Source organism: Hydractinia symbiolongicarpus, chromosome 11 (genome assembly GCF_029227915.1).
Source record: "Hydractinia symbiolongicarpus strain clone_291-10 chromosome 11, HSymV2.1, whole genome shotgun sequence".
In the NCBI taxonomy this organism is placed as follows: Eukaryota; Metazoa; Cnidaria; class Hydrozoa; order Anthoathecata; family Hydractiniidae; genus Hydractinia; species Hydractinia symbiolongicarpus.
Window position 1 is genome coordinate 22,285,791 of NC_079885.1, and position 23,800 is coordinate 22,309,590.

The following is a 23,800-nucleotide window of genomic DNA, read 5'->3' on the forward strand; positions in this document are numbered from 1 at the left end:
AATATTTCTGGTCCCGTTGATGCTTGAACCATATAGCAAAACTGCCAATCCAGGTATCTTATTTTTCGTCCCTGAATAGAAAACCTTGGTCCGTTAGGGTAGAAAGTCAACGGTTCAACAGATTGAAAATAATTTAATTGTGATCCACGGCGTTTTTGATTTGCTTGTTTCAGTACATCATCAGAACTTTTTTGACTTTTAAATCTCCTCGTTCAATTTTTTGCATGATACTTTCAACACTGGTATATACTCTTGATTGTAGAAGATCTGAAAATACAAATGACTGGCTGTAAAAAAAGGACTTGGTATTTTGACTTCAGTGACATGTACCTTTAGAGCATTAATTTTCGCGAGCATTTAATTTCGCAAAAAGTTACATTTCGCGAGGATTAATTTTCGCAAATGATAAATGTGAAATTTTTCGCAAGGATTCATTTTCGCGAATGGATGAGTGTGACATTTTTCGCGAGCATTTATTTTCGCGAAGGGTAGAATGGACCAACCTCATTTTTTTTGACATGTTTGCAATCAAAACTGTGGAACGACGGATGGTAAGATTGTAGGCCATTTGCCAAGAGAGATTTCTCGCCCAATAAAATTTCTTGACAGAGGAGCGAAGGTGAAAGCACAGTTGACTTCCAGTTGAATTACCGATATATAAAAATTTCCAGAAGCCGATAAAATTAAGAAGAAAACAAACCTTGAGAATATCCCACTCCATTTCATCCTTACTTGTTAAGTTGAATCGAAATGTTATCATATCAATCTTATCTAGATGTGGTGGTAACTGGAAGTTGAAATTGAAGAGGATATCGCTGTATACTTCGTGTTCTACCTGTTCTGAGCCAACCCCTGCAAAAAGCTTCAGTCTAGCTTCAAAAGCATCGCTTGCTGTTCTGTATTTTTCGAGAACTTGATAGGTCGCTTTAAACAATCCCCACATTCTCTCTACACTGTCAAAACAGAGTTTCCTTACAACTGTACTGTACAGTCGATCTGGTTTATAATCTATTGGATTTTCCCATCGGCAAACTTAGCAAGAATATGATACGTTGGTTTTGGTAGTGGGCCTACCACGTAGTAGGTTACATTATACGCTGCTTGTAGAGATACTATGGTTTCTCGTTGCGGTTTTGGACCATTATTGTCTAAATAAGCCAGAGCTTCTTTCTTATTGGGAAAATAGAGCTCCACGGTGTTAATAAACCGCAAAGTTACACGATACTCTGCGTTTTCTGGACGTTGGATAACGAAATTACTCGCTATGTAATCGACAACCGTGTCAATTTGGCATGTGGTTTAATCTCAATGCTTTGATCTTTGCTCGAGAACAACTCACTTTTCGATATTTTACTGTTGATATATTTTTTTGTACAGTTGCATTTTCCATCTTTTGTGGCTGCGCATATGATAAAAATAATTATGACGATAACCGAAACGATTATTAGAACAAAGTTGATTTTTTTTGTGTATGTTTCGCTGAGGAACTATCTTCTCAGTCTGCAGATCTAAAAAAAGAATTAAAATGTAGGATAACTAAAAGATGACAAAAAAGCTGTCAAAAAAATACCATTTATCCGGAATTTAGAAAAAATCTTGTATTGCATGCTTAGTCTATAAATTTGAAAAAACAAATAACTCTTAGGCATTTTGTCCTATAGCAGGAAAATGGATTTAAATAAAAAAACGAGTCCTAACCCACTTCTAAGGAGTAAAGACTTTTATACCAAAGGAAGTAAGGTGTGGCATTTGCGATCTTACAAAACAACGACAGTGCTATTTACGACAAAAACAATGTTGTTTCAATGTATGTATGTATGTATGTATGTATGTATGTATGTATGTATGTATGTATGTATGTATGTATGTATGTATGTATGTATGTATGTTTTCACAAAACCGTATTTACGGGGACACACACGCGTCGTGGATCAACAATCTGGGGACACTTTGAATTGTGGGGACAAAAATTCGCGGCCCACAATGTTTTTTTCGTTTAAACGACTAAAACGGCCGAATAAGCATTAATTTTACGTCATATAAAGTGTCCCCGCAATTTGTGTTTTTTACACACAACTTTAATGTTTAACACACGGTTGTTTTTATGGAAACTGTTTTGCGGGGACAAACTGTGTATGTTTTGCGAGGACAAACTCTGTGTATGTTTTATGGGGACAAAAAATGCGAATAGAAATTATGCTAAAACGTGTATTTTGTCGCAACTTCTTTATGTAATATGTTACAAAAACTAAAATCAAACAAGTTAAAATCGTCAAAATTATGTGGAGATGACCGAATTGTCATTATGGCGAATCAACAAATTACGACTTCGTTCTTGGTCTTTATGAAACGAAATACATCACGCGGAAAATGAATAACGGCGAATATAGCTAGGTCATTCATGGATAACGACTGACGAATTGAATGAACAAAAACCTCGAGTCTAATATTTCTTTTATGTTTTTCGCTGAATTACCCGAACAAAATGAGCTACTTCAAGAAGAGTAAATAAAATTCTTTTGAGCAAAATAAGAACTAAAACTACCAAACGAGCAAAAAAAATATTTTGCCGATGTTAAAAAACAAGAAAAAGGGTCGAATTTACCCAACAAAACGTTTTAAAATCCCCTACTTCAAAGTAAATAAATTGTCGCTATAAAAACTAAAACTATAAAAAATGAAGTTTTTCGGCGTTAACCAGGCCGTCTTTCAGCCATATTTCAAAGGAATGGTTTGGTCGACTTGGAACAGTGAGTCCCGAGATACAGTTATGATTAGAACATGAAGCACGAAGTTTTGCTTAAATTTTGATGCCCTGGAAAACTTACAAACAGAACTGCGTTTTCCAGTTTCAAAAGTCTTTGTGAATGTAAGTCTGACCATAAAATGATTCTGTATCCACTTTTGGTTGTTTGGAAAAAATGAAATGAACGTTCTTATTTTGGTTAATCAACCACTGCCAAAAGAAAGACCATAAAGTTTGTTTAAAATTATAATACTCCACCTGGGCAACAGAACAATCTAAACAACTTACAGAATATAGAAGTTAACGAAAATTTAATAACAAATACTTCCATAAAAAAGGGGAATCGTCCCCAGTAATGATTGGTATCGAAAGCAAGAATTGAAATTGTAGCTTTCTGGTCTACGGGGACCAAGTGACTCTCGACTTATAGGAAGGATTTCTGAATAAACTTAGTATCATTTTTCAGCTAAACCGCCCAAATTACTACAGGTGCATTTCCTTCATTTAAGTCTAAACTATAGCCTAATCTGACACAGTTTTTCGTTTATAATTCCGTAAGAAATACACCATATTCAAACAAAAAAGCAACTCAAAATAAATCTACAGCTATATAAAAACAAACAAGTGTCAAAACTTCAGCTTAAGCTGGGACAGTTTTTCGTTTATAATTCCGTACCCAATCCTTTAAATTGGTCCAGCTTCTTTTTTGCAACATTTCATTATTTGCAATCAAACTGAGACATTCAGCCTTTCCTGGCAATGACTTGCCTATAATGTGTTTGTGAAACGAGTCCAACAATAATTTTTTTTCGTCATCTGACCAACCAGTCCAATTGCGTCCATTTTTGGTTTTCGGAGCAAGTTTTTTAATCAATTCATAGGTCGTGTGAGCTGAAAAAAATCAGAGTAGTCAACTTGTAGTCTAACTTTGTAATTAGATGTATACGTGCTTTTGTTGACATCGGATTCACCTGCCATGGATCAATTTTCAATTGGACTTATTATTGGGGCGTGTGCACGTTTTCAACCGCAGATTAAAACTTAATTTTTTAATTTTTTACGTGGACTTGGTTTCAACATACCAAATTTTACCAATTTTAAAATTTATATGTCAATCAATCAATTTGAAGGTTTAAAAAACTCTGCCTTGAAAGATTTTCCCATTTTTGTTGTTTTTGAGAAAAAAGGGGAAAATTGGTAAATTTCAGCCTTGACATTGTTTTTATTTTTTATCAATTCTCAGCCGCAATGTTCTTATAAAAAAAAGTGCAGAGAAAAAACTCCAACGAGTTTAAACAACCTTGATTATTCTGAAAGAACCTTGCCCCTGAGGACGAAAATTGAAGATAGTTCGCACAGAATGAATTTTAAGTTAAATGTCAAAATCCGCGAAAACTAATCCACAATGTACAGACTTTCAGGAGGAAAATGTTATAAATTACAGGCCCAAGTCAATTAAGATTAACAATTGACTTACTCTTTAATAAAATTGACTTAATCAAAATGCTTTTTTATGTTTTCTCTGTAAGCAATGGGACAAAATAAGAACTTAATACCAAATCTAGTGTTTAACTTTAAAATATATCAAGTAAGGTAAGGAATAACTCACTCTCCTCATTTTCAGATATTTCCATTTCTTTTACTTCTTCATTGTCACAAGAATCGGGTACTTCGTCACAAGATGATTGATGCATTTCTATAACGATTTTTTGCAGCAAACTCAACGAAATCCAAGCAGCACACAATCAATTCAAAATAAACAATCAAGAACATGATGAAAATCAAATCAATGTTTTTCATTGATCACAAAGCAATGCAATAACGTGCAATGTTAAGAATAGTATATGGAAAAAACACACCCAGCTATTCAAAAAGATTAAAATATAAGATTGGATAAACCGATAATCCGTCATTAACTCAAATTTCAATTGCCAATTTATTGCATATAGAAAGATAAATCAAACTGACCTGCTACAGCAATTTCACTCAATTTCTTTCCTGACATTTCACCTCCATGGCCTGAGTCAACAGCCATCAAGAGCCTGCTGACCTTTGCTAACTCGACTGCAGAATCATGCAAACGATAAGCATTTTTATGTACTTCTACAGAATGGCCAAGATGATTAGACAGCCATTCCATTTCTGTATCATTAAGGCAAGTGATTTGCGCCACTGTAGCCACATATTTTCTGAGTTTAGTACTTGTGATTCGTTCTGGGCTCTCCAAATTTGCAATTTTCTTGGTTACATTGGAAATACACACATACCCTCTCAATGGGTTTTTGGATCCTCTTGACGGAGTTGGAAATAAAAATCTATTTGAATCACTTATCCCAATTGCTTCTCTTGTTGAGATTAGGGTGTCAATGGCTACAACTACATCTGGCAACAGAAGCACTGGGACTTGTCGTCCCCTCTTCCCTCGGACATGAACAAGATCGAGCCTAGGCAAAAACATAAAGAAAATACAATTAATAAGCTGCTTATGCACATTTAGCAGTACTTTGGTTAGAAAAGCCAATGATATGTGTAAATTCCTTTTGAGCCACTACCATTAATTTCCAAATACCATTGAATATTGCAATCTGACTGGTATTTTCTTTTAGGAAATGGGACACAGGATTAAACTTTATAACAGGGCAAATCAAAATAATAATAATATGACTTGCTCTGTTATAAAGTTATACCTCTGAGATCATTTTAATTTTGCGTGTTTTTTTTGGGGTTGAAGCAATAAGGGAAAATCAGAGAAAGGTCCCAATTTCAAAAATATGCTTCTATTACGAAAAATTCATGACAGGTGCTCGGACCTCACCTCCGTCACCACTAGAACAAACAGCACTTTTTCTAAACAAATCCATTTTTTATGCATTTTAATTTTGAGGTTCTTTTAAACCCCTTTTTCGCGGCATTTTAATTTCTCAGTTTATAGGACCTCATTGTAAAACCGCGAAATTCTCATCCAATAAAGTACCTTATACAAAATTTTGGTTGGAGAAAATTTGCCGAAATTAGCGATTTTTATTTGAAAACCATGCAATATTTTTCTTCATCATCCGCAAATTAAATCCACGTCAAATTTAATTTTTATTCATCACCATTTTATTCATCACTATGGAAAAAGTATGTACAAAAATAATAATCTTACCGGTTCATGAGCTTTCTTTCAAGAGGTGTAAGTGATTTCAAAATATCATCGTGTACTGTTCCTGTTTTATTTTTTCTTTCGGTATATTTCTTCAACAATAATGATGATGCCTCGTTACCACGCCGTTTGTTAAAGACTGTAATTCTCGTGATGACTACCTCTGCCAATTCTCGCCATGCACTCAAATCATCATGTTTGTCCTTTAAAGCTGACACAAGAAAGGATGTTCGCTCCTCACAATACACTTTTAGTTTAAGCAGGTCAGAAGTAACAGGTAGGAATTCCTGTTTGTTGAATTTGTTATCACCGAGGGTCCTCAATGATGCTGATGATAATTTTACATGCCACTCTGATTTGTAAAGAGATAAAAGATTATCCGAGTCTCGAATGTACAAATCATTCTTTTCTCTCAAGCCAATGCCCTTTAATAACATTAAAATTGTATCCAACGCATAACCCATCTTTAAGGGCAATGAAGGGATTTTAAAGGACGGCACAGCTTCTCCATCTTCATTTTTAAGAGAGTACCCTGCAAGATCTTTTGTGCAGTTCATAATAGCGTCAAAATATTGTGGCTGAAGAAATCCAATCAATGATATTTTGTCAGGATGAATTTGCTTCAGGGCAATCAGTAAACGCCCAATCAACCTCATATTTTGAGAAATATAATTTGACTTCCTAGCACCCTTCCCACTGAGCAAGAATGACCCATATGTCAGAATTAGGCGATCATTAAGAACAGCATCTGTTATTTCATCTCGCCTCATTCTACGTACCACAAATTCTTCTAGCTCTAAATCAGTCAACTTGGCCCTGTTAGGAAATAATAACATCTCGGCTTGATATTGGCATCTTTTTTCAGATTCTGCATCATCCGATCTTGATTTTGTTCTATACTCACACTTTTTTACATGTCGCCACAGATCATCTTTGAACAAAAATGCAAGACAATGTTTGCATGGCACATAATCCTTGTATGACACTTTCATCCCTTCAGCTGGCCTGCGATAAACAATCAGCTCTCCTCCTAGTTCTAAAACCTTTAAATTTTGATAGAAATCACCCCTGAAACGTATTTTATCTATCAATGAACTTCGTTCCTTCTTGTCATTCTTTTTATCTAAAGAAATTAGTTTTACAATATCTGGCTCATTTTTATGTTTCTCCAAATGCCTGCCAATTTTGGAGCTTGCTTCTCCACAATACAAACAGTAATGCCTCCTGTCATAAATGCGGTCTCCTTCTTCTGTTTTTAATGCAACTGGCACCGTTATTACTGAAAATAAATAAATATATATTTAATTTTCGTGGCCTAAACTTTTGCGCGGTTAAGAAAGGACAATTCATTGTAAACTTGACATAAAAAGTACAATATCTATGCTAAGAACAGATCAAGCATTAGCTTAAGATTATTCACTATTCCAGATTTCTTCCACCCATATTTTTTTTCCAATTCCAATAATTTTTGTGCAGGCTAAACAAGAGTCAAAATGATGTTTTGAAACAGCTTTTACACTTAACTTTCAAGTGATATGGACTAAACCAAAACAAATTCACATTTTTTTACAACTAGATCCTTAGTAAAAAAGAAACCATGATACTTTAAATGAGAAACTCGTGGTGGTGTCAACAACATTTGTCCTATTTTTTTTTGTGTATGTGTTTCAGTAAACTGCTAGTTGCTATGTAAAACAATACCATGTTTCAAAAAAGAATGCTAACATAATGTCAACCTATTTTGCAGGAATAAACTTTTGCCTTCTGGAAATTTTCGAGGAGCCTAACTTTCACGATTTGAGCCAAAGAGTTGCGAAATTGCAAAGTCTTTTATGCAAAAGTTTCTTCCTTTAAAGTAACTTCACAACCGCTCATAAAAGTGTCTGAACCTAATCATTTTGATCATTGTTTCAAGTTCTATCCAACAAATTTGTCCATGTAAGTAACTTTATTAAGCTAGAAAAAAGACCTTCTCACCTTTGTCATCATTATTATTTAACAGTGAACTGGGTAATGCAGGTACTTTCAACAGTTTATTATTCAACAGTGAGGTTGGCAATGCAGGTTTTTTCGACGGCTGCTTCTTGTCAAATTTTAGCATCTTTCTTTTAGGTGAAGACACAGGAATATCCAAGTCAAAAAGATCATCACTACTGCTCGACAACTCTGTATAAAACACAAATGTCCCTTCTGTAAAATAGGCATAAAAATAGACCTTATCTGCTTCAAGGTGGGTCTTTATTCAAATTATAGTGGTCAACAGTGGGGGGGGGGGGGGGGGGGGGGGGGGTGAGAAACAGGAGGTTAAGCATTAAATTTCACTTAAAAAATATTTTAGAGTTACTATTTTGCAATCTTTAATTGTTGAAATTTAATAAAAATGTGTGCATTCTTTTTTTCTGCAAATTAAAACAAAAAATCAATTCTTACCCTTGGCATTATGACCTAACAGATCAGATTTTTTGATTTTACTAGGTTGACATGATTTTTTCTCTTTATGTGATGGTGATACAGGTCTATTATACTCATAGTCACTACTAGTTGAAAATTCTGTTTCACTTGAGATAGTTTCACTGGATACATTGAAGTCAGAATCCTTGTCATCATCACCACTATCCTCATCTTCCTCCATCTATAAGAAACGAATTTGCTGCCTTGTATAACTTCAGAAATTATTTTAAAAGAAAAAACATCTACTAACTTCCTGCAACACATTGGAAAAGAGAGAATAGTATCAGTATCATTCATCTTTTACCTTGTCTATGTGTGTATCATCGTCATCAGTATCAGAAACAGTCGGAAAGTCACCATGAACACCCGAATCATTTAGAATAGTTGTCTAAAACATAAAGTTGGGAGGTAAAAAGAGAGAAATACTGTGATAAATACACACCTTTATCACCGAATTTTTTTGATATAATTGCGTACATTTAAGAGTAAAAAGCCACGCACCTTTACCTGATTTTGTGCCTAATAAACAAACTAAAAATCACCAAACTTTAAAACTTACATTTAATGGAGACTGATTAGGTTCTGCTGAAGTTGTTTTTATCTCTTCTTTACCTTTGAGCACATCAGAATTGCTTTCAATAAGCCCCTTTGTTTTTGCCAGCATCTGAACATCCCTACAGTTCTAGATTTTGACCTATTGTTTATTATATATTTGTGCCAAGTGCCTTCATCTAATTTACAATACAAATTTGAGTAAAGAGGCTTCGCCTAATTTTGTGTGCTTGAATGGTGGTATGATTAAACTTAAAATTGTCAGAATCAATAAAACTTACATTCCCAGAAGACTGATCTTTCATACTTAGTTTTTCTAAACTTGTTTCTATCTCTTCTTTACCTTTGAGCACATCAGAATTGCTTTCTATACTAATTTCCTTTGTTTTTGCCAGCGTCTGGTCATCCTTAAACATAAAAGTCATAATTTAATTTAACGCTTACAGTTCTCAATTTTGATCCATTGTTTTTATATTACATACTTTAAGGGAAAAACTTTCGAGGTACCAAAATCAATGCAAAATTTCAGAAATTAACTTTCGTGCTTCAGTCTTTTTAGAAATTTTCGCAGTAATAAACTTTTGTGAATTTGAAAGTTTCATATATATAGAAAATAATGACATTATAGTTTTAAATTGACGATATTACGTATATTGATGTTTAAACAAAAAAGGGAGATAAATTGTTTTAGTTTTTGAGGGGAATCAACTTTTGCCTATTCTAAAAAAGTTCCATATTTCGCAGAAAAAAAACTTTTGCATGTTTTACAAAAGAAACTTTCGTGAAAGTGATAGCTTTTTTACCGCGAAAAGTGTTTGTGTTGAGCACCTTCATCTAATGTTGAATGCTTGAATGGCTTTATGATTAAACTTAAAATTATCGAATCAATAAAACTTACATTCACTGAAGACTGATCTTTCATATTTGGTCCTTCTAAACTTATTTGTATCTCTTCTTTGCATCCGAGCACGTCAAGTTTTCTTTCTATATCAAGCCCCTTTGTTTTTTCCACCTGTGTCTGGACACCCTTAAACATATAAGTCAGAATTTAACTCAACCATTACAGTTTGTCTTAAATTTTATTCATCTCTTTTTGAATGGTGGTATGATTAAACTTAAAATTGTCAGAATCAATAAAACTTACATTCACAGAAGACTGATCTTTCATACTTAGTTTTTCTAAACTTGTTTGTATCTCTTCTTTACCTTTGAGCACATCAGAATTGCTTTCTGTACTAATTCCCTTTGTTTTTGCCAGCGTCTGATCATCCTTTAACATAAAAGTCATAATTTAATTTAACGCTCACAGTTCTCAATTTTGAGCCTTCCCCGAATGTTGTATGGCTAAGGTGACTTCAAATTAATTAGTTGTTCTACGGGCGAAGTTGATAGCAGCTTACGGTCTGTTGGTCAACAAAATAAAAACAAATTTTCCAGAATGTATGGTCGGAACAACAAAATAATAATAAATAACAATAAATAAATAATAAAATAATAATAAATAACAACAGAGGAGGATATTACGACAAGCATATTTTTCTATGTATTTTCGCATAACTCACACAGTTTATATTTTTTAGTTGCAAAGAAATAATAATAATAATTTGTCTCACTAAAAAAATGTAACTAGCTTCAAGGTTAAAAAATAAAAATACCTGCAAGCTCAAAAACTTGTTTTTAAAAGTTATGCAGCAAGTATTATTCTTATGCTGTTTTGAAAGTTATTCTTCTCCAATTTAAAAAGGTTATTTTGATTGTTTAACCACATAACTATTTTTTTTATTACGCATCGCACATTTTAGTTTCATTGCAACAAATTACCATGAAAAAAAGAATCAACTTCAAGTGACCTTACCAATGGTGGTCAAAAGTAACGCTATTGATTTAACTTGTTTAGTATAATTTTAGATTGACATTCAACCAACAAAATAACATTGATTTTATTCTATGCTCATTATATTTTTACAAGATGGGATGAGAAAATGTTTTTTTTTATAATTTTTGTTTTCTTAAAGGTACTGTCCGATTAAAAATCAACTAAAATTTTCACAAAAAATTCTTATTTGCAACTAATTTCTATAAAATAAATATTAGTTTTCTTTCCTAACACCAAATGAACAACAAAAAGCGTGCGGTCTCTCGCTTCGGTTGTTTATATTAGATGGTGGATGATAGGCACTAAAGTGAGGCTGAAATAATATGTCACATGTGACATATTTACCTGGTGACATACTTCCCTGGAGCGCCGAAGTGACCAAAATGAATTAAACTTGGCCAGGCTGATATTTTATTATAAGTTAAAAAATTTTGGTAATTTTACCCCCTGAATTGTGAAAGATCGCTTTTTATGAATTATTCATATGGAATTATAAAACTGAATGCGAGAGATGTATCTAGACCTTAAGGGATTAGACTCACATCACACATTCAGTAAGGTCGAGAGGCAGAATGTTGTGAATAGCCTAAAAGGTTTCTTCTTAGAGGTTAATAAAATGAGTTTCTCTCAAACAAAAGCTTCGACGCGAACGAATGACTCAGCGGAAACCCTGAGTTAAAATTGAACAATGTTACTCATCGCCTCGGAAGCCATTTTGATTTATCTGTGAGTTGTTTACCAAGCTTGGCCACATCTTACTCCGGTAAAAACTTCATAGTTTAATAATGTTTTGTACTTTTTTAAAAAAATTAGGCTTCCGTTTAATAATCCCCCCCCCCTCCGAATATTAAGCTCTGGACTTCCTACCCCGTTTTTGTAACCAACATAAACACCATCAGTACTAAGGAACTCCTCGCGAATCTTGGATACCACACATGCTGGTATAACTCGTCGCACCCCCTAGACTACGTCACAAGCAAAATGTGCTGAATAATGAATTTACCCAGTCCTTTTTGCCGCATTTGAAAGTTTGTGAAGATGGTAGGCCATTGTATCAAGATCATAACAAACAAACAATGGTGCTAGGTATTTGAAAAATCTTTGTTGTTTAAGAGTGCAATCTTTGTTATTTTTTATACTTAATAAAACAATAGAAAATATATTGTTTTTTAATCGGACAGTACCTTTAAAACATTTTTGCTTGATATTATTTTTTTGTTTTTGTAAAAATTAGGATTGGCTGGGCCTATAGAACAAGTAATTAAGTTGGAGTTGCCTTATGGATTTATGATTAAACTAACAATTATCAGAAGCAAGAAAACTTACATTAACTGAAAACTGGTTTTTCATGATTGATTCATCTAAACATGTTTGAACCTCTTTATTACCTCCAAGCACATCAAGACTTCTTTCTTCATCACACCCTTTTGATTTAACCAGTGCCTGGACATCCTTGACAAAACAGAAAAAAATAAAAATCTTCTATTTCAAAAGTACAATTGCTTTTTGCCCCTTACAAGTGTTTTAGTGGGACAACTTTTATTTTGTCTATTTTCATGAATTTCTGATTAAATTTCTTGTTTTTTAATGCTTTCTATCTTTCCTTGTGAATGAAATTTTTTTTTCTACATCACTACAATCCTAGACCAGAATATTTAGCAAGTTACTAAAACAAACATGAATTTCATGTCTTTTAACAAAGTAATAAACACAATATCTTCCAAGAAAGCCAAAAAACTGGAAATTTCCAATTGATATGCTTAAAGTCTAGCTGATAAATGTCTGACATGAATGTCAATTATGAGACTTTCTGTTTGCTTTTGTGGTTGCTTTTTCTCTATATTTGCAAAAAGAAAATTGTCATTATTTAGGTCCCAGGATTAAAGGTTTTTCACTGCATCTATTTGCAATTGCAATATAAAAATGTTGAAAATGGGTTATAAGGTATAAGGCGGGATAATTGTTAGGCTGCCACACAAATTTTACAAATTTACTTTGACTTACATCTAATAACTCAACCACATCCCCTTTTCTTCGGTACTCCAAGGTGAAGTCCACTAATTCAACTCTCTTGAAAATATGAAAAAACAAATAAATGAAAAAAATATGCTGATTTAGACAATGAATTTTGCAAAACAAAAGTAAATATTATAAAACCTTACATAATCTGTCAAAAGTCTCGGCTTTATAAGCTCAGGCTGAAACATGAAATAAAAATAAGTAGTTTTGTTGCAGGGTAGGCCGGTTAGTAGAATTTTTTTTTACCTTTTAGTCAGAATAAAAAAATATGATTTTACTGTCTACTCTGGTCTTCTGGTGAGTCTCCCTTTACTGTATTATGCTGGGTCTATTTTTTTGTACCTTGTCGTTAAGCGTCACGTCAGCATAAATGCATATGGTACCGATACATATAAACAAATATGGTAGCTGCTTGAAGTGCGCTATCACAGTGTAATCTGTTGTTTTGATTATTCATTTGCTTACCGATTTGTTTGCTATTTTTTATTTAACTATACTTATACTTTATGGAAAAATAATTTGAGTCAGTAGTTTAACTGTTTTTGGGTCGGAAATCGGCGCAATTGTGGGAAAATAAAAAAATGTTGAAAAATCCTGACCCAAAGTTTTTGTGGTCAACGAGAAATTGCGAAGGTTGGTCAGAAAACAGCAAACGAAAATTTTTTTAAGGACTGTCTTATGATAAACTTTTTATTTCTAATAGCTTAAAATAGAAATATTTTCTTTTAGTATTTTCTGGTGGTAAAATAAACTAAAATAAAACAAAAAGATTGTTTTGACGAGGAAACAAAGACAACATAAGAAGCTGTATTTGATAAAAATGCTAAGGCACTACTAGCTAGGTAATTAATACTAAATTAACCCCAGCAGAAAAATCAATTTTTATCTCAGAGCAAAAAAAGTGCCAATTTTATTCACATAACTCTAATAAAGGATTATTAAAGTGTAATTCTGTGAATGTTTTGTTGAGAAAATTAAGACCTGCAAAATGCAATTTTTATGAGAAAAACATTACTGTAAAAATTAGTACCATAAAGTAGCTAAACTAGCTATTTCAAAAAGTTTAAAATTTATTTTATTAGCAAGCTTAATTTAAAAAAACGGGAAGTGCTAATATTGGACAAATTATGAATATCAAATAATGTGGGAAACTTCTGTTACTTTCAGTTATATTTGGATGATATATTTAAAGTGGGACAATTTTCTGTCATTTTCAGTTATATTCGGATGATATATTTCTATGATATATTTAGACAATCTAAGATGTCGTTTTTGTCCTCAGTGGTCAAAAACTTTTTCATCACAAGTACTTTCGTTAGCCACTAAAGTTGAAAATTAACAAACAATTTTGTAGTCCTTTTAAGCAAATTAAGGGACATATTAAGGGACTGTCAGCAAATTTCGCATACGTTATAGCCGTTTATAGCCAAATGATTCTATGGTTATTTATTGCATTAAACAGCTTTTTAGTTTTCTTAGACAAAATTAACATTTTGGCGAAAATCAGCTTTTTAAAATCTACAAGAGTTGTTGCTCAGCTATTAAATTTTATTTACATTGGACTTTTAATTAGACACAAAAATTTTAAATGACGAAAAAAAAATAGTTTAATTTTTGAATCATGATTAACTGGGCAGTATAAAATTGTTTGCAAAATATTGTTGCTGTTTTGAGAAGCGTTAAAAAGTGAAAGAATAGTTTCCTAATTAAAATTACATTTGCAAATATCCTGAATGAAATATTTTGATTTGGTGTTGTATGTATACACATAGACTGTGAATCCTTGCAAAAAGCCAGCACTATTTGCACGTTGATTGAATCCAAACTTGCTGCAGCATTTTGCATTGTTGCATTATGAGCATATTTCTGAATTTAAATGTTTTTTTCTATTGCATACAAAAATAAAATGCATTATTTTTACACCGTAAACTGTGTTTTCAGAGTGAAGTTATCTTGCTTAACTTTCAAATTTTCAGCCTGGCCAGGTGCTTAACATCAGCTGTTAACAACTTGCTTGCTTATAAAAAACATGTATTTCAAAATAGGATATTTATTTATTGCCCTGTCCATATAACAAAGACGTAACTCCAAAATTAGCATTTTGGGAAAAATTAGTTTAGTAAAATGTCCAGCAAGGACATATTTACAAGGTACACCACCAACTCAGTTTAATTTTACTGGTTAAGGGTGCATGTGACCTATCTTTTGAAATCGTTTTTCCAATACTTAAGTACTATAGCTCTTGTGGTATGTAAACAGGGCTTGTTCTTGGCATACTTTGAGTGCTTGTGCACTATACAATTTTTTATACTCCAATTTCTTAGTCAATAAAGATGTTTCCACTTTTTTGTACTAAAAAAAAAGCAAGTTTTCTCCAAAAAATGGAGATAAAGTTACACCCTTTTTAGTTGACATGGTAATATGCCAATTTTAATTTCTAATTTCATATCATTATTTTTCAAAAACATTTCATAACTTTCACATAGCAGCCTCAACACCCACTCTTACTATCGTTTTAAGTTGGGATGCATTTAGGTTAAAGAACCTGGAAGTGAGGTTGTCTTACATAGCAAAATAATTCAAAAACACCTGAAAGACTGATATATCTAGTTTGGTTATAGTAGCAACCAACTAGTATGGTATCATGACACATTTTGTAACATAATGCAAACGTTAATTTCGATATATTCTTCAAATTTTGAAAGTTTTAAAAAGTTTTATTTAGAAATTAATAGCTAGTTAGAAATTGTAGTATTAGAGTAGAACAAGCGGAATATAATAATTTTTGGCTGTGTTGTTCATTGAGCTTGTGGTTTAAATATAAAACCCTGAAGTGTTTTATTGAAATAAAAGCTTGAGCATTCCTGCTGAGATTTAAGTGTGTTTTAACTTAAACCCCATTTCAGAATCTCTTCTGATTTTTTTTTGTTAAAACCTGTTGTTTTTTCTCTAAAATGTGCAAAACATTCCTCAAAATAGTTGAAAATCATTTGACATTCACCCACGGCTTTGAACTTTGAACCACAATATCAAAATTTTTTGATCTGAGGTTTTTTTGCTGACCAATAAGGAATTTCTTTTATTATCAATTCCTTTGCCTTTTAAACTTTGCTTTTATCCATTCCCTGATAATGCAGAAAAAATTATGTTTTCTACAGAAGGATGGGACAAAATTATACCCATATTTTTCACCTGCCTAGTAGACAATTTTTATGCATATGGCAAAGGGGCTCTGCACACTAAAGCTTTCTCTGCTGTATCTGAAAACTCTCACCTTCTCTCTCCACCACAAATTCGAATCCCCATAATCATATACAATCTCCTCCATTGGATTTATGTCACGTGTAGCAAACAAACAGAGTTTATAACCACAGTCTTTCACAAACTTAATCTTTGTGTTGGGAAAGGGACTGTCATTGCAGTAACGACCAAGGCGGGTACTTTCTGTTGCATCAAAGCTAGAGTTCAAAAGAACAACCAGATAAATAAAAATAACTAAACGAGGTGATACTTGATCTAATTAAAATTTTATATCAAAAATCAATAGTGTATTATTTTGTTTTGAAGTTGGATTCAATGGTTTCTTTACGAATTTCAAACTTTCAAATAATGTATCTCCACCTTGTATCACAAACACATAGAAAATTGATGTATCATAACTGAAAAAATAATAAATAAATACTTAAATAAATAAATAAACAAATAAATAAATAAGCTGAGTTACTGCTCCGAAATATAATAATCATTGTCAAAAAATGTTACTTATTCCATTAGGAAACAATCCATTAAAACAGTCTTTGTCTCTTTAATTTTCAAAAAGAAAACAACTTTGAATAAGCACAATTTCATTTTAAAAAGCCAAGCTATAAATTATTATTTTAATAATACATTTATTGAATAAAAAGTTAAGTAGGAACTTTTTGATTGGCAGGGTTCTGTACTTAGTCCTTTGTTGTTTGTTCTAGTCTTAGAAGCGCTGTTAATGGAGTTAAGAACAGGTTGTCCATGGGAGTTATTGTATGCAGATGATTTGGTTCTCATAGCAGAGTCGATGGAAGAATTTGTCAGACTTGCAAGCATTGGGTACATAAGAAGTGCAGTAGTATTGGTGGAAGATTAAGAGCTGACATTCAGTTTGTTTGTAAGCGTTGCAAAGGTGAGATTATAGAGAATGAAGTATTTCCAGCTTCTATGATGTACAACAGTGGCTCGTTAGAGATAGTTGAGAACTTCTGTTACTTAGGTGATATGTTGGGCAGTGAAGGGGGTGTTGGAAGAAGTGTTACTTGCATGATAGGTTCTGCTTGGAAAAAGTTCAGAGAGTTACTTCCTTTGTTGACTAGCAAAGTCTTGTCAATTGAGTTAAAAGGTAGGTTGTATGAGGCCTGTGTAAGAAGTGTTATGTTGTACGGTAGTGAGACATGGGCAGTGAACCAGGAAGATCTTGACCGTTTAGAAAGGAATGATATGAGAATGGTTAGATGGATGTGTAACGCCAGTCTGAGAGACAGAAAGAGTTCAGATGAGCTAAGAAGCAGGCTAAGTATCCGTAGAATTAAAGATGTTATCCAGATAAGAAGATTGAATTGGCTGGGGCACTTGGAAAGAATAGAGGGGGATAATTGGGTAAGAAAGTGTAGAGACTTGATAGTTCCTGGGGCAAAGCCCAGAGGCAGACCAACAAAGACTTGGCAGGAGGTTATAAGGACAGACTTGATACAGAGGAAGTTGAGTTTAGATCTAACACAGTCTAGATCAGATTGGAAGAGGGTCATTAATATACCCCGTCCAACCCATGCTAGCATGGAAAACGGACGTTAAGCCGAGAATGATGATGATGATGATGAGTCGAAAATCTATGAAATCTTTACCAACAAAATAGTGTGTGCACTTTTGTCACATAATCCTCTGGCATGATGCATTTCAATTAAATAAGCTACAATAGTTTAAAAAGGTATCTTAAACACCGATGATTGCAATTCATGTGCAATGTAATTGATACGTTATGGCTTTAGTTGCTCCTAAATTTCCTAAACATTGTGGGTTTTTCATAAGCAGTTTATAATACATTGATCGAAAGCAATTAAATATCTTCTCTTTTTTTTTTGCCTTTGAAAAATAAAAATAAAATGGAAGTCTTGAAAGAAAGATATGTGACAATTCCAGTGAATTTGATAACAAACCATATCTATATTATAATACCTGTATACTGTACGTCTGTCTGTCTATCACGCAAAATGGTAACAGCAGAAGCAAGACACACATGCAGTAAATAAATAACGGAGCACCTGTGGATGTATCTATGGGCTACCAACTAGTAATTTTATAATGGCGGATCTAGCTAACTATAAGTACACATTTTTTTATAATCAACTAAGCACCCACTTGAGCCTGTAAACATATAGGGTCTATACAAGCCTACCCAGAAAATTTTGTTACAAACCGATTTCCAGATCCCAAGTTATTGTGACATTGGCAAAAATATCTAAGATTCCTGGGGCGAGCAAACGAGTGTCATTTTGGCAAAAAAAAATAATGATAATTAATTCAGCTTTATAATATCTATGCGTTGATAAAGTTTGAATGCACATCACTAAACAGGTCTAAAATTTGCTATTCCTGAAATATGACATCATAATTTTGCAGCATAATTAAATCTGAAATTTAAATGTGAATGTCTTGAGAACAAAGAGCTTTTTAAAAAATTTAAAAAGACAGAGTTGAGTTGAATTTCTTATAAATAACAAAGTTGTAATTGTTATATTTACATTTGTAACAATCTCGTTCCCAGAGATTTTTTACAGCAGAACAGAAACCTAAGAACGGGGTTGCTGTATGTCCTTTCAAATGTTAACTACCCAAATATTGAGAACATTTGACAGTTGCTCTTTCTAAATGGAATTTAAGGGTATGAAATAAGGGTCAGGTTCCATGAATTTAGAAGATCTCAAACCCAAAAATATGTTTCCTATTATACATACATAACCTTTTTTTATAAAAAAAACTTGTGTATACATGTTTTTCTCTTTGTAAAGCATAAGAATCAAGAAAAAAAACATGTGCATGTTTTATGCTAAAACAGAGAATCATTTTATCAACAAAAAACAAAATACATGCACAATGTTTTTTAATACATTAAGTTTCAATCTGAAAATTTTGCCAATGCGAATAAGTTGAAAAACAGTCAGCTTAAGGGTTTTGACAACAACAAACAATTTGTGAAAAGAAGACTGAACTTAAAAATATAATATTTGTAATACAATTTACGTTTTAACAGACTTTTTTTAAAAATAAGTTTAATTTTAGACACAAGAATATAGTTCTTATGAAAAACAAAACACTTCTAATTATCTTTCTTCTTCTTTTTAGCTTAGTAAATTAATTTAGAAATAATTGTTATAAAGTAAATCATGCCATAGAGTTTAACTCTCCACAATACAAAACATTTTTAATCATCTTTATTGTCTATCGTGACATCCTAATAGATGCAATGTGACTCAGTTCTATCGAGACAAAAATATGCTCAAAAATTTATTGCGTATAAATTGCGACATGCATGGCAGAAGACCATGATGTTAAGATACCTTTTTACAGTACTGTACACTATTGATTTTGGTCATTTCCGTGAAAATAATTTCCAGTAAAAAATCCAAATAACGTTGATCTGCGAAAATAAATTCATGTGAAATTTTCTTAATTTTATATATAAATATTTATGAAAGATACACATATATACCGTATTTTTTGGAATATAACCCACAGGTTAAGTTTATTTTGACAACTTCCAATGTGGGTGCGGGTTATAATGTGGTGTGGGTTTTAAAATGTACACTTTCGAATGTCTGGAAGTTAAGGTTTCTTTTTTTCATTAAATTTTTTTTACATACATTCTTCTGGGTAACAAGTAACGAAATATAAAAATATGCACTCAAAAACTTTCGATGCACTCAAAAACTTTCGATGCACTCAAAAACTTTCGATGCACAAAAAATTCCTGCAAAATTTCTTAACCGCCAGTGTTTGTGAAAACAGTCAATTTTTTTCACATTTTCAATAAAAAAATTCAGAAAGAATAAGTTCCCACTAAAATTAATTCCCTAAGAAGATTTTTTAATTGTAAAAACTTATAAATGCCTTACCAGTATTCTCCATAGAAAAAGAGAAAGCAGCCTTTATTTTGTTTCTTGTATTTCTTTTCACGTTTAATTCCATCCTTTTTTTTCAAACATTCTGCCGCATATTCCAATACAAATCCATTGTCAGCAATATTTTTTGTGCAGAAAACACCATAACCTAAAGGAGAAAACTATAGATATAATCTACCTTTACTTAGTAGTAAATTGGAGAGATAAAAAGTTATACAAGAAGTAATGTACTGGCAAGCATTATTTGTTGTTAAATTTTGGAGTGACAAACTTTATTTGCTGATGTTTTGAGTCAACCATCACCCTGAAAATGCTTGATTTCCAGATTTTTCTTTTTTGCAACCTTGTTTTTAGTTCCTTTTGTTTTTGCAGCAAATATATACCAGTTGAGAACAAGGTTATATTCTCATACATATTATTACCTGACTGATACAAAAAAAACAGGTTAGTATGAAAAAAATCTGATGGTGTATATAATTGATTTACAGCTTATTTCAACAGGTCTTTGTATAAGCCATAATAACCGGTTTTGGAAGCCATTATTAAATTGGTAACATAAAAGCGTTTTTATGTTACCATTTTAATAATGAGTTCCAAAACCGGAATAAATAACAAATAAAAACATTTTCATAGCACACAAAAAAATAAAAGTGGCTCACTTAAAACCATCTTTCATTTCAATTCACATAAACAATTATTCAAATTTGTTTTGTGTACTTACAAAATTTTAAAATCGAACCATCTTGAATTCAAAATGTATCAAAATCGAACAGGCGTTTTTCTTCCTTGGTGCCTTGGGAATAGCGTTTGTTTTGTTCACAAAGGAATATTTATTTGCAGACTAGGTACAGTTGGGTAATAAAACGGATACTGACTGGTTTTGATGTTGTACTGTAAAATACAATGCTGCTCAGTATGCGTTAATTACCTTACAGGCATAAATATTTCTGAACATGTAAATGTTTTCAAATTATGGGATTTATTTTTGCGTTTTAATAAGGTTAATTAAATTTTCATTGAATGACAAATATATCTGGTGTCTGATAAGTACTAGTTATCGCACAGTGCTGAGAAAAATATCGGCAATATTTTTTGAGTGTTTTTATGTTCTCGTTTCATATTTCATGAGCCTTTAGGCGAGTGAAATATACGAGAACATAAAAAACGAAAAAAATATCAGCCGATATTTTTCGAGGGCATGTGTGATAACTTGTTTATCATATAGTCGGTCTTATATCATGTTAATTTCACAAAGTCCCTTGCACACTGCTTAATTATGTTCACGATATTGACAAGCATTGTTATGGGGGACAATAAAATCACTACAAAGTAATTTATTTCATTTATATTCATAAATCGCACGTGACTTCATAAATTCAAATAATTTATAAGTTATAAATTATTTGAATTTATGAAGTCACGTGCGATTTAGATCATTATAACAAATTATGTTTATGTCACGCTTGAAAGAATTTGAATGGAAATAACTACGAATTTCAAGAGAATAAATTATCATTGTGAAGCCAAATAACAGAACTCCATCGTCCTGCTATTATATAATTCTTTCTAGTTGACTGATATAATTCAATTGTTTTTCATCCCCGGTGGAGAGCACGTGCTCTATGATTAATGACTGTTGAAACAAAAGAAAATTTTCGAATCATAATTTATGTATATTCGTGAAAATAAATTCACCGACAAGTTTTCGTTTTTAAGAACATAATAGGTTTTTCCTACGAATTTTCAACCAATCAAGGGAAAAATATAAGCTTTTTGCACTCTGTATAAGTAAAAATTGCACTCGTTTCTCGGTGAAAAACAAAATACAGCATATATTTCGTGCAGATTAACTAATCAAGTTGCGAGAAAAACTCAAAGTATATGATAAAAACTAATATATATATAGCACACCTTATGCATAATTACCCGTAAGCCATTTACCGATCAACCTTTATAATTTCTCACCAATCACAAAAAGTTTGGTTCGGATTTTTCAACATGTTTTTATTATTTCAGTTATCTCACTGATTCCAGAAACAAATAATTAACCCAAACTATTTTTTTATATATAAAGTATATATAAGTGTACTTTTAAATAAAAATGTAGCAAACAAATCAATAAGCAAGTAAATAATCAAAACAACTACACCGAAAAGCGCAATTCAAGTGGCTACCAAATTTGTTTATATATCATGCCCAGGGTTTCAACAAACTCCTCTTTTATATGCTTCTTCGTAAAAAAATGTTGTCTTATATATAGAACTTGTGGGGGACTTTTTAACTCGTAAACCTCAAACACGAAGAATGTGCACAACAAAAACTGACTACCAGCCTTTACAAGTACTAACTTATTGATAAGAAAAAATTGCAGCTAAGTTACAATAATTAAGAATGTGCACTGGATCTAAGTAAAAATAAATTTTAAATTAAATGTATATATACCAAAATTTTCTACACCGCACAATGGCTGCTGTTTCGGCATAGGGGACATAAATATAGCAAGTGCAGACATTTTATGGAGCCAGCATTTTCAACCGTACAAATACCTTTGGGCTAAAAGCATAACGCAAACAACACAAAACTTTGGTGTAGAGTCAAGGCATAAGGCAAATGTCACAAATATTTGTTGAAGAGTCACCCGATTGACCATATTTATTGCTGGAAAAGTTAGAATGACAAAAAAAATTATATATGGTTGTTGTCAAAACTAACAACTAGCATACAACTAGCATACAACTATAGCTGGTAGCTAATTATTGAAGGCTATAGCTAGCTAGCTAGCAGTAGCACCTTTAGCTACAAACCTCGTCTTTAAACATTTATTATTTCAGCCATTTAAAATTCTTTAATATACCATAATAATAAAAACTTAAATATACACATACTTTTCACGTGCCTTCAGAAAATAAATTGAAATCAGAGAACACTGACTACATCCACATGGTATGAAGGAAGGAAAAGAATAATAATTCCTTCGATTTCGCTCCGCACAAAGTTTGGTGGTTTCATATGCGGCTCAGTATATACGTCCATTTTATTCGAAATTTTACAAAAAAACACAGAAAGCTGATTTTGACAGTTTCATCGAAAATTTAAAGCATATTACCTATTAAATCGTTTATCTTTTGTAACGTGAAGCCTTCGGGGTCTGTTTCTGCTTGACAATACTTCTTCGCAACATCTTCCGGCTTCTCTTGTCTCCTTCTCAACGCCCTGACCATCCTTGTTGCGTGTTAAGGCGTGAAAGACTTGTGGGAAGAGGATTTCTAGATCTTGTGGGACAGGGCCTCGCCCAAGAGGATTATGGGCCAAATACCTTTAATAACCAGTGCACACTAACAGTTAAAAAGACCTATATATCTTTGTGGAGTCAACTCTATCAAATACCAGATCAGAAGATAGCATGGTGTATTCAAGACCTTAAATATACAAAAAATACTTTCCCGCGCGCGGGAAGACTTGCCTTCTGCGTGTGTGTTTAACAAAATCAGATTTCTAAATTGCAAATTTATGAAGTTGCTAGCTGTGACACATTTCTTGTTTTCAATGAAGGAAAATAGAGCCATTTTAAAATGCACAGAATGTGGGACAATTAGCCCAAGTCAGTATGGGGACACCAAAATCAATTAGTAGTTAGTGTGATTAACTCAAAAACGAAATGTGGGACATATTGACATAAAACCTTTAGGGGACATCAGTGAGATGCGAGTCTTCCAAATTTCGTAAGGGAATGCTATTTCGGGCAGTCTTTATCAGACACGAAATGTGAGACATATTAACACAAAACCTTTTGGGGACATCAGAGAGATGCGAGTCTTCCAAATTTCGTAACGGGAAATCTTTTTCTGTCAGTCTATATCAGACAC

At 32.6% G+C, this 23,800-nt stretch overlaps 1 protein-coding gene across 5 annotated transcripts; it reads right to left on the minus strand.

The window, feature by feature from the left end:
- Window positions 1–137: 137 nt before the first annotated feature.
- Window positions 138–23,208, minus strand: LOC130614143 (uncharacterized). 5 transcript variants are annotated; one of them, XM_057435549.1, is made up of 19 exons: window positions 23,041–23,208; window positions 19,929–20,082; window positions 16,064–16,247; window positions 12,933–12,968; window positions 12,775–12,840; window positions 12,097–12,222; window positions 10,039–10,164; window positions 9,793–9,921; window positions 9,176–9,301; window positions 8,902–9,024; window positions 8,647–8,730; window positions 8,322–8,523; window positions 7,869–8,057; window positions 5,895–7,170; window positions 4,715–5,190; window positions 4,356–4,442; window positions 3,423–3,637; window positions 701–1,508; window positions 138–267 (listed from the first exon to the last, which is right to left on the minus strand). In XM_057435549.1, the coding sequence occupies exons 1-18, from the start codon at window positions 23,153–23,155 to the stop codon at window positions 1,488–1,490; spliced, it is 3,735 nt and encodes a 1,244-aa protein (XP_057291532.1). In that variant the 5' UTR covers window positions 23,156–23,208; the 3' UTR covers window positions 138–267; window positions 701–1,487. The 5 variants fall into 5 exon arrangements, with proteins under 5 accessions (XP_057291532.1, XP_057291531.1, XP_057291533.1 ...); XM_057435548.1 differs by lacking the exons at window positions 138–267; window positions 701–1,508 and having other exon boundaries at window positions 2,195–3,637; window positions 23,041–23,207; XM_057435550.1 differs by lacking the exons at window positions 138–267; window positions 701–1,508; window positions 12,933–12,968 and having other exon boundaries at window positions 2,195–3,637.
- Between the last annotated feature and the right edge of the window lie 592 nt (window positions 23,209–23,800).

Bases quoted from the DNA above. Each gene is read 5' to 3' on its own strand.
- LOC130614143 (XM_057435548.1), bottom strand. From the start codon at position 23,155: ATGGTCAGGGCGTTGAGAAGGAGACAAGAGAAGCCGGAAGATGTTGCG. The intron at 9,922-10,038 runs GTAAGTTTTATT...TATATGTTTAAG, and splicing joins AAGATCAGTCTTCTGTGAAT to GGTGTCCAGACACAGGTGGA. The intron at 7,171-7,868 runs GTGAGAAGGTCT...ATTTATTTTCAG, and splicing joins AAATAATAATGATGACAAAG to TAATAACGGTGCCAGTTGCA.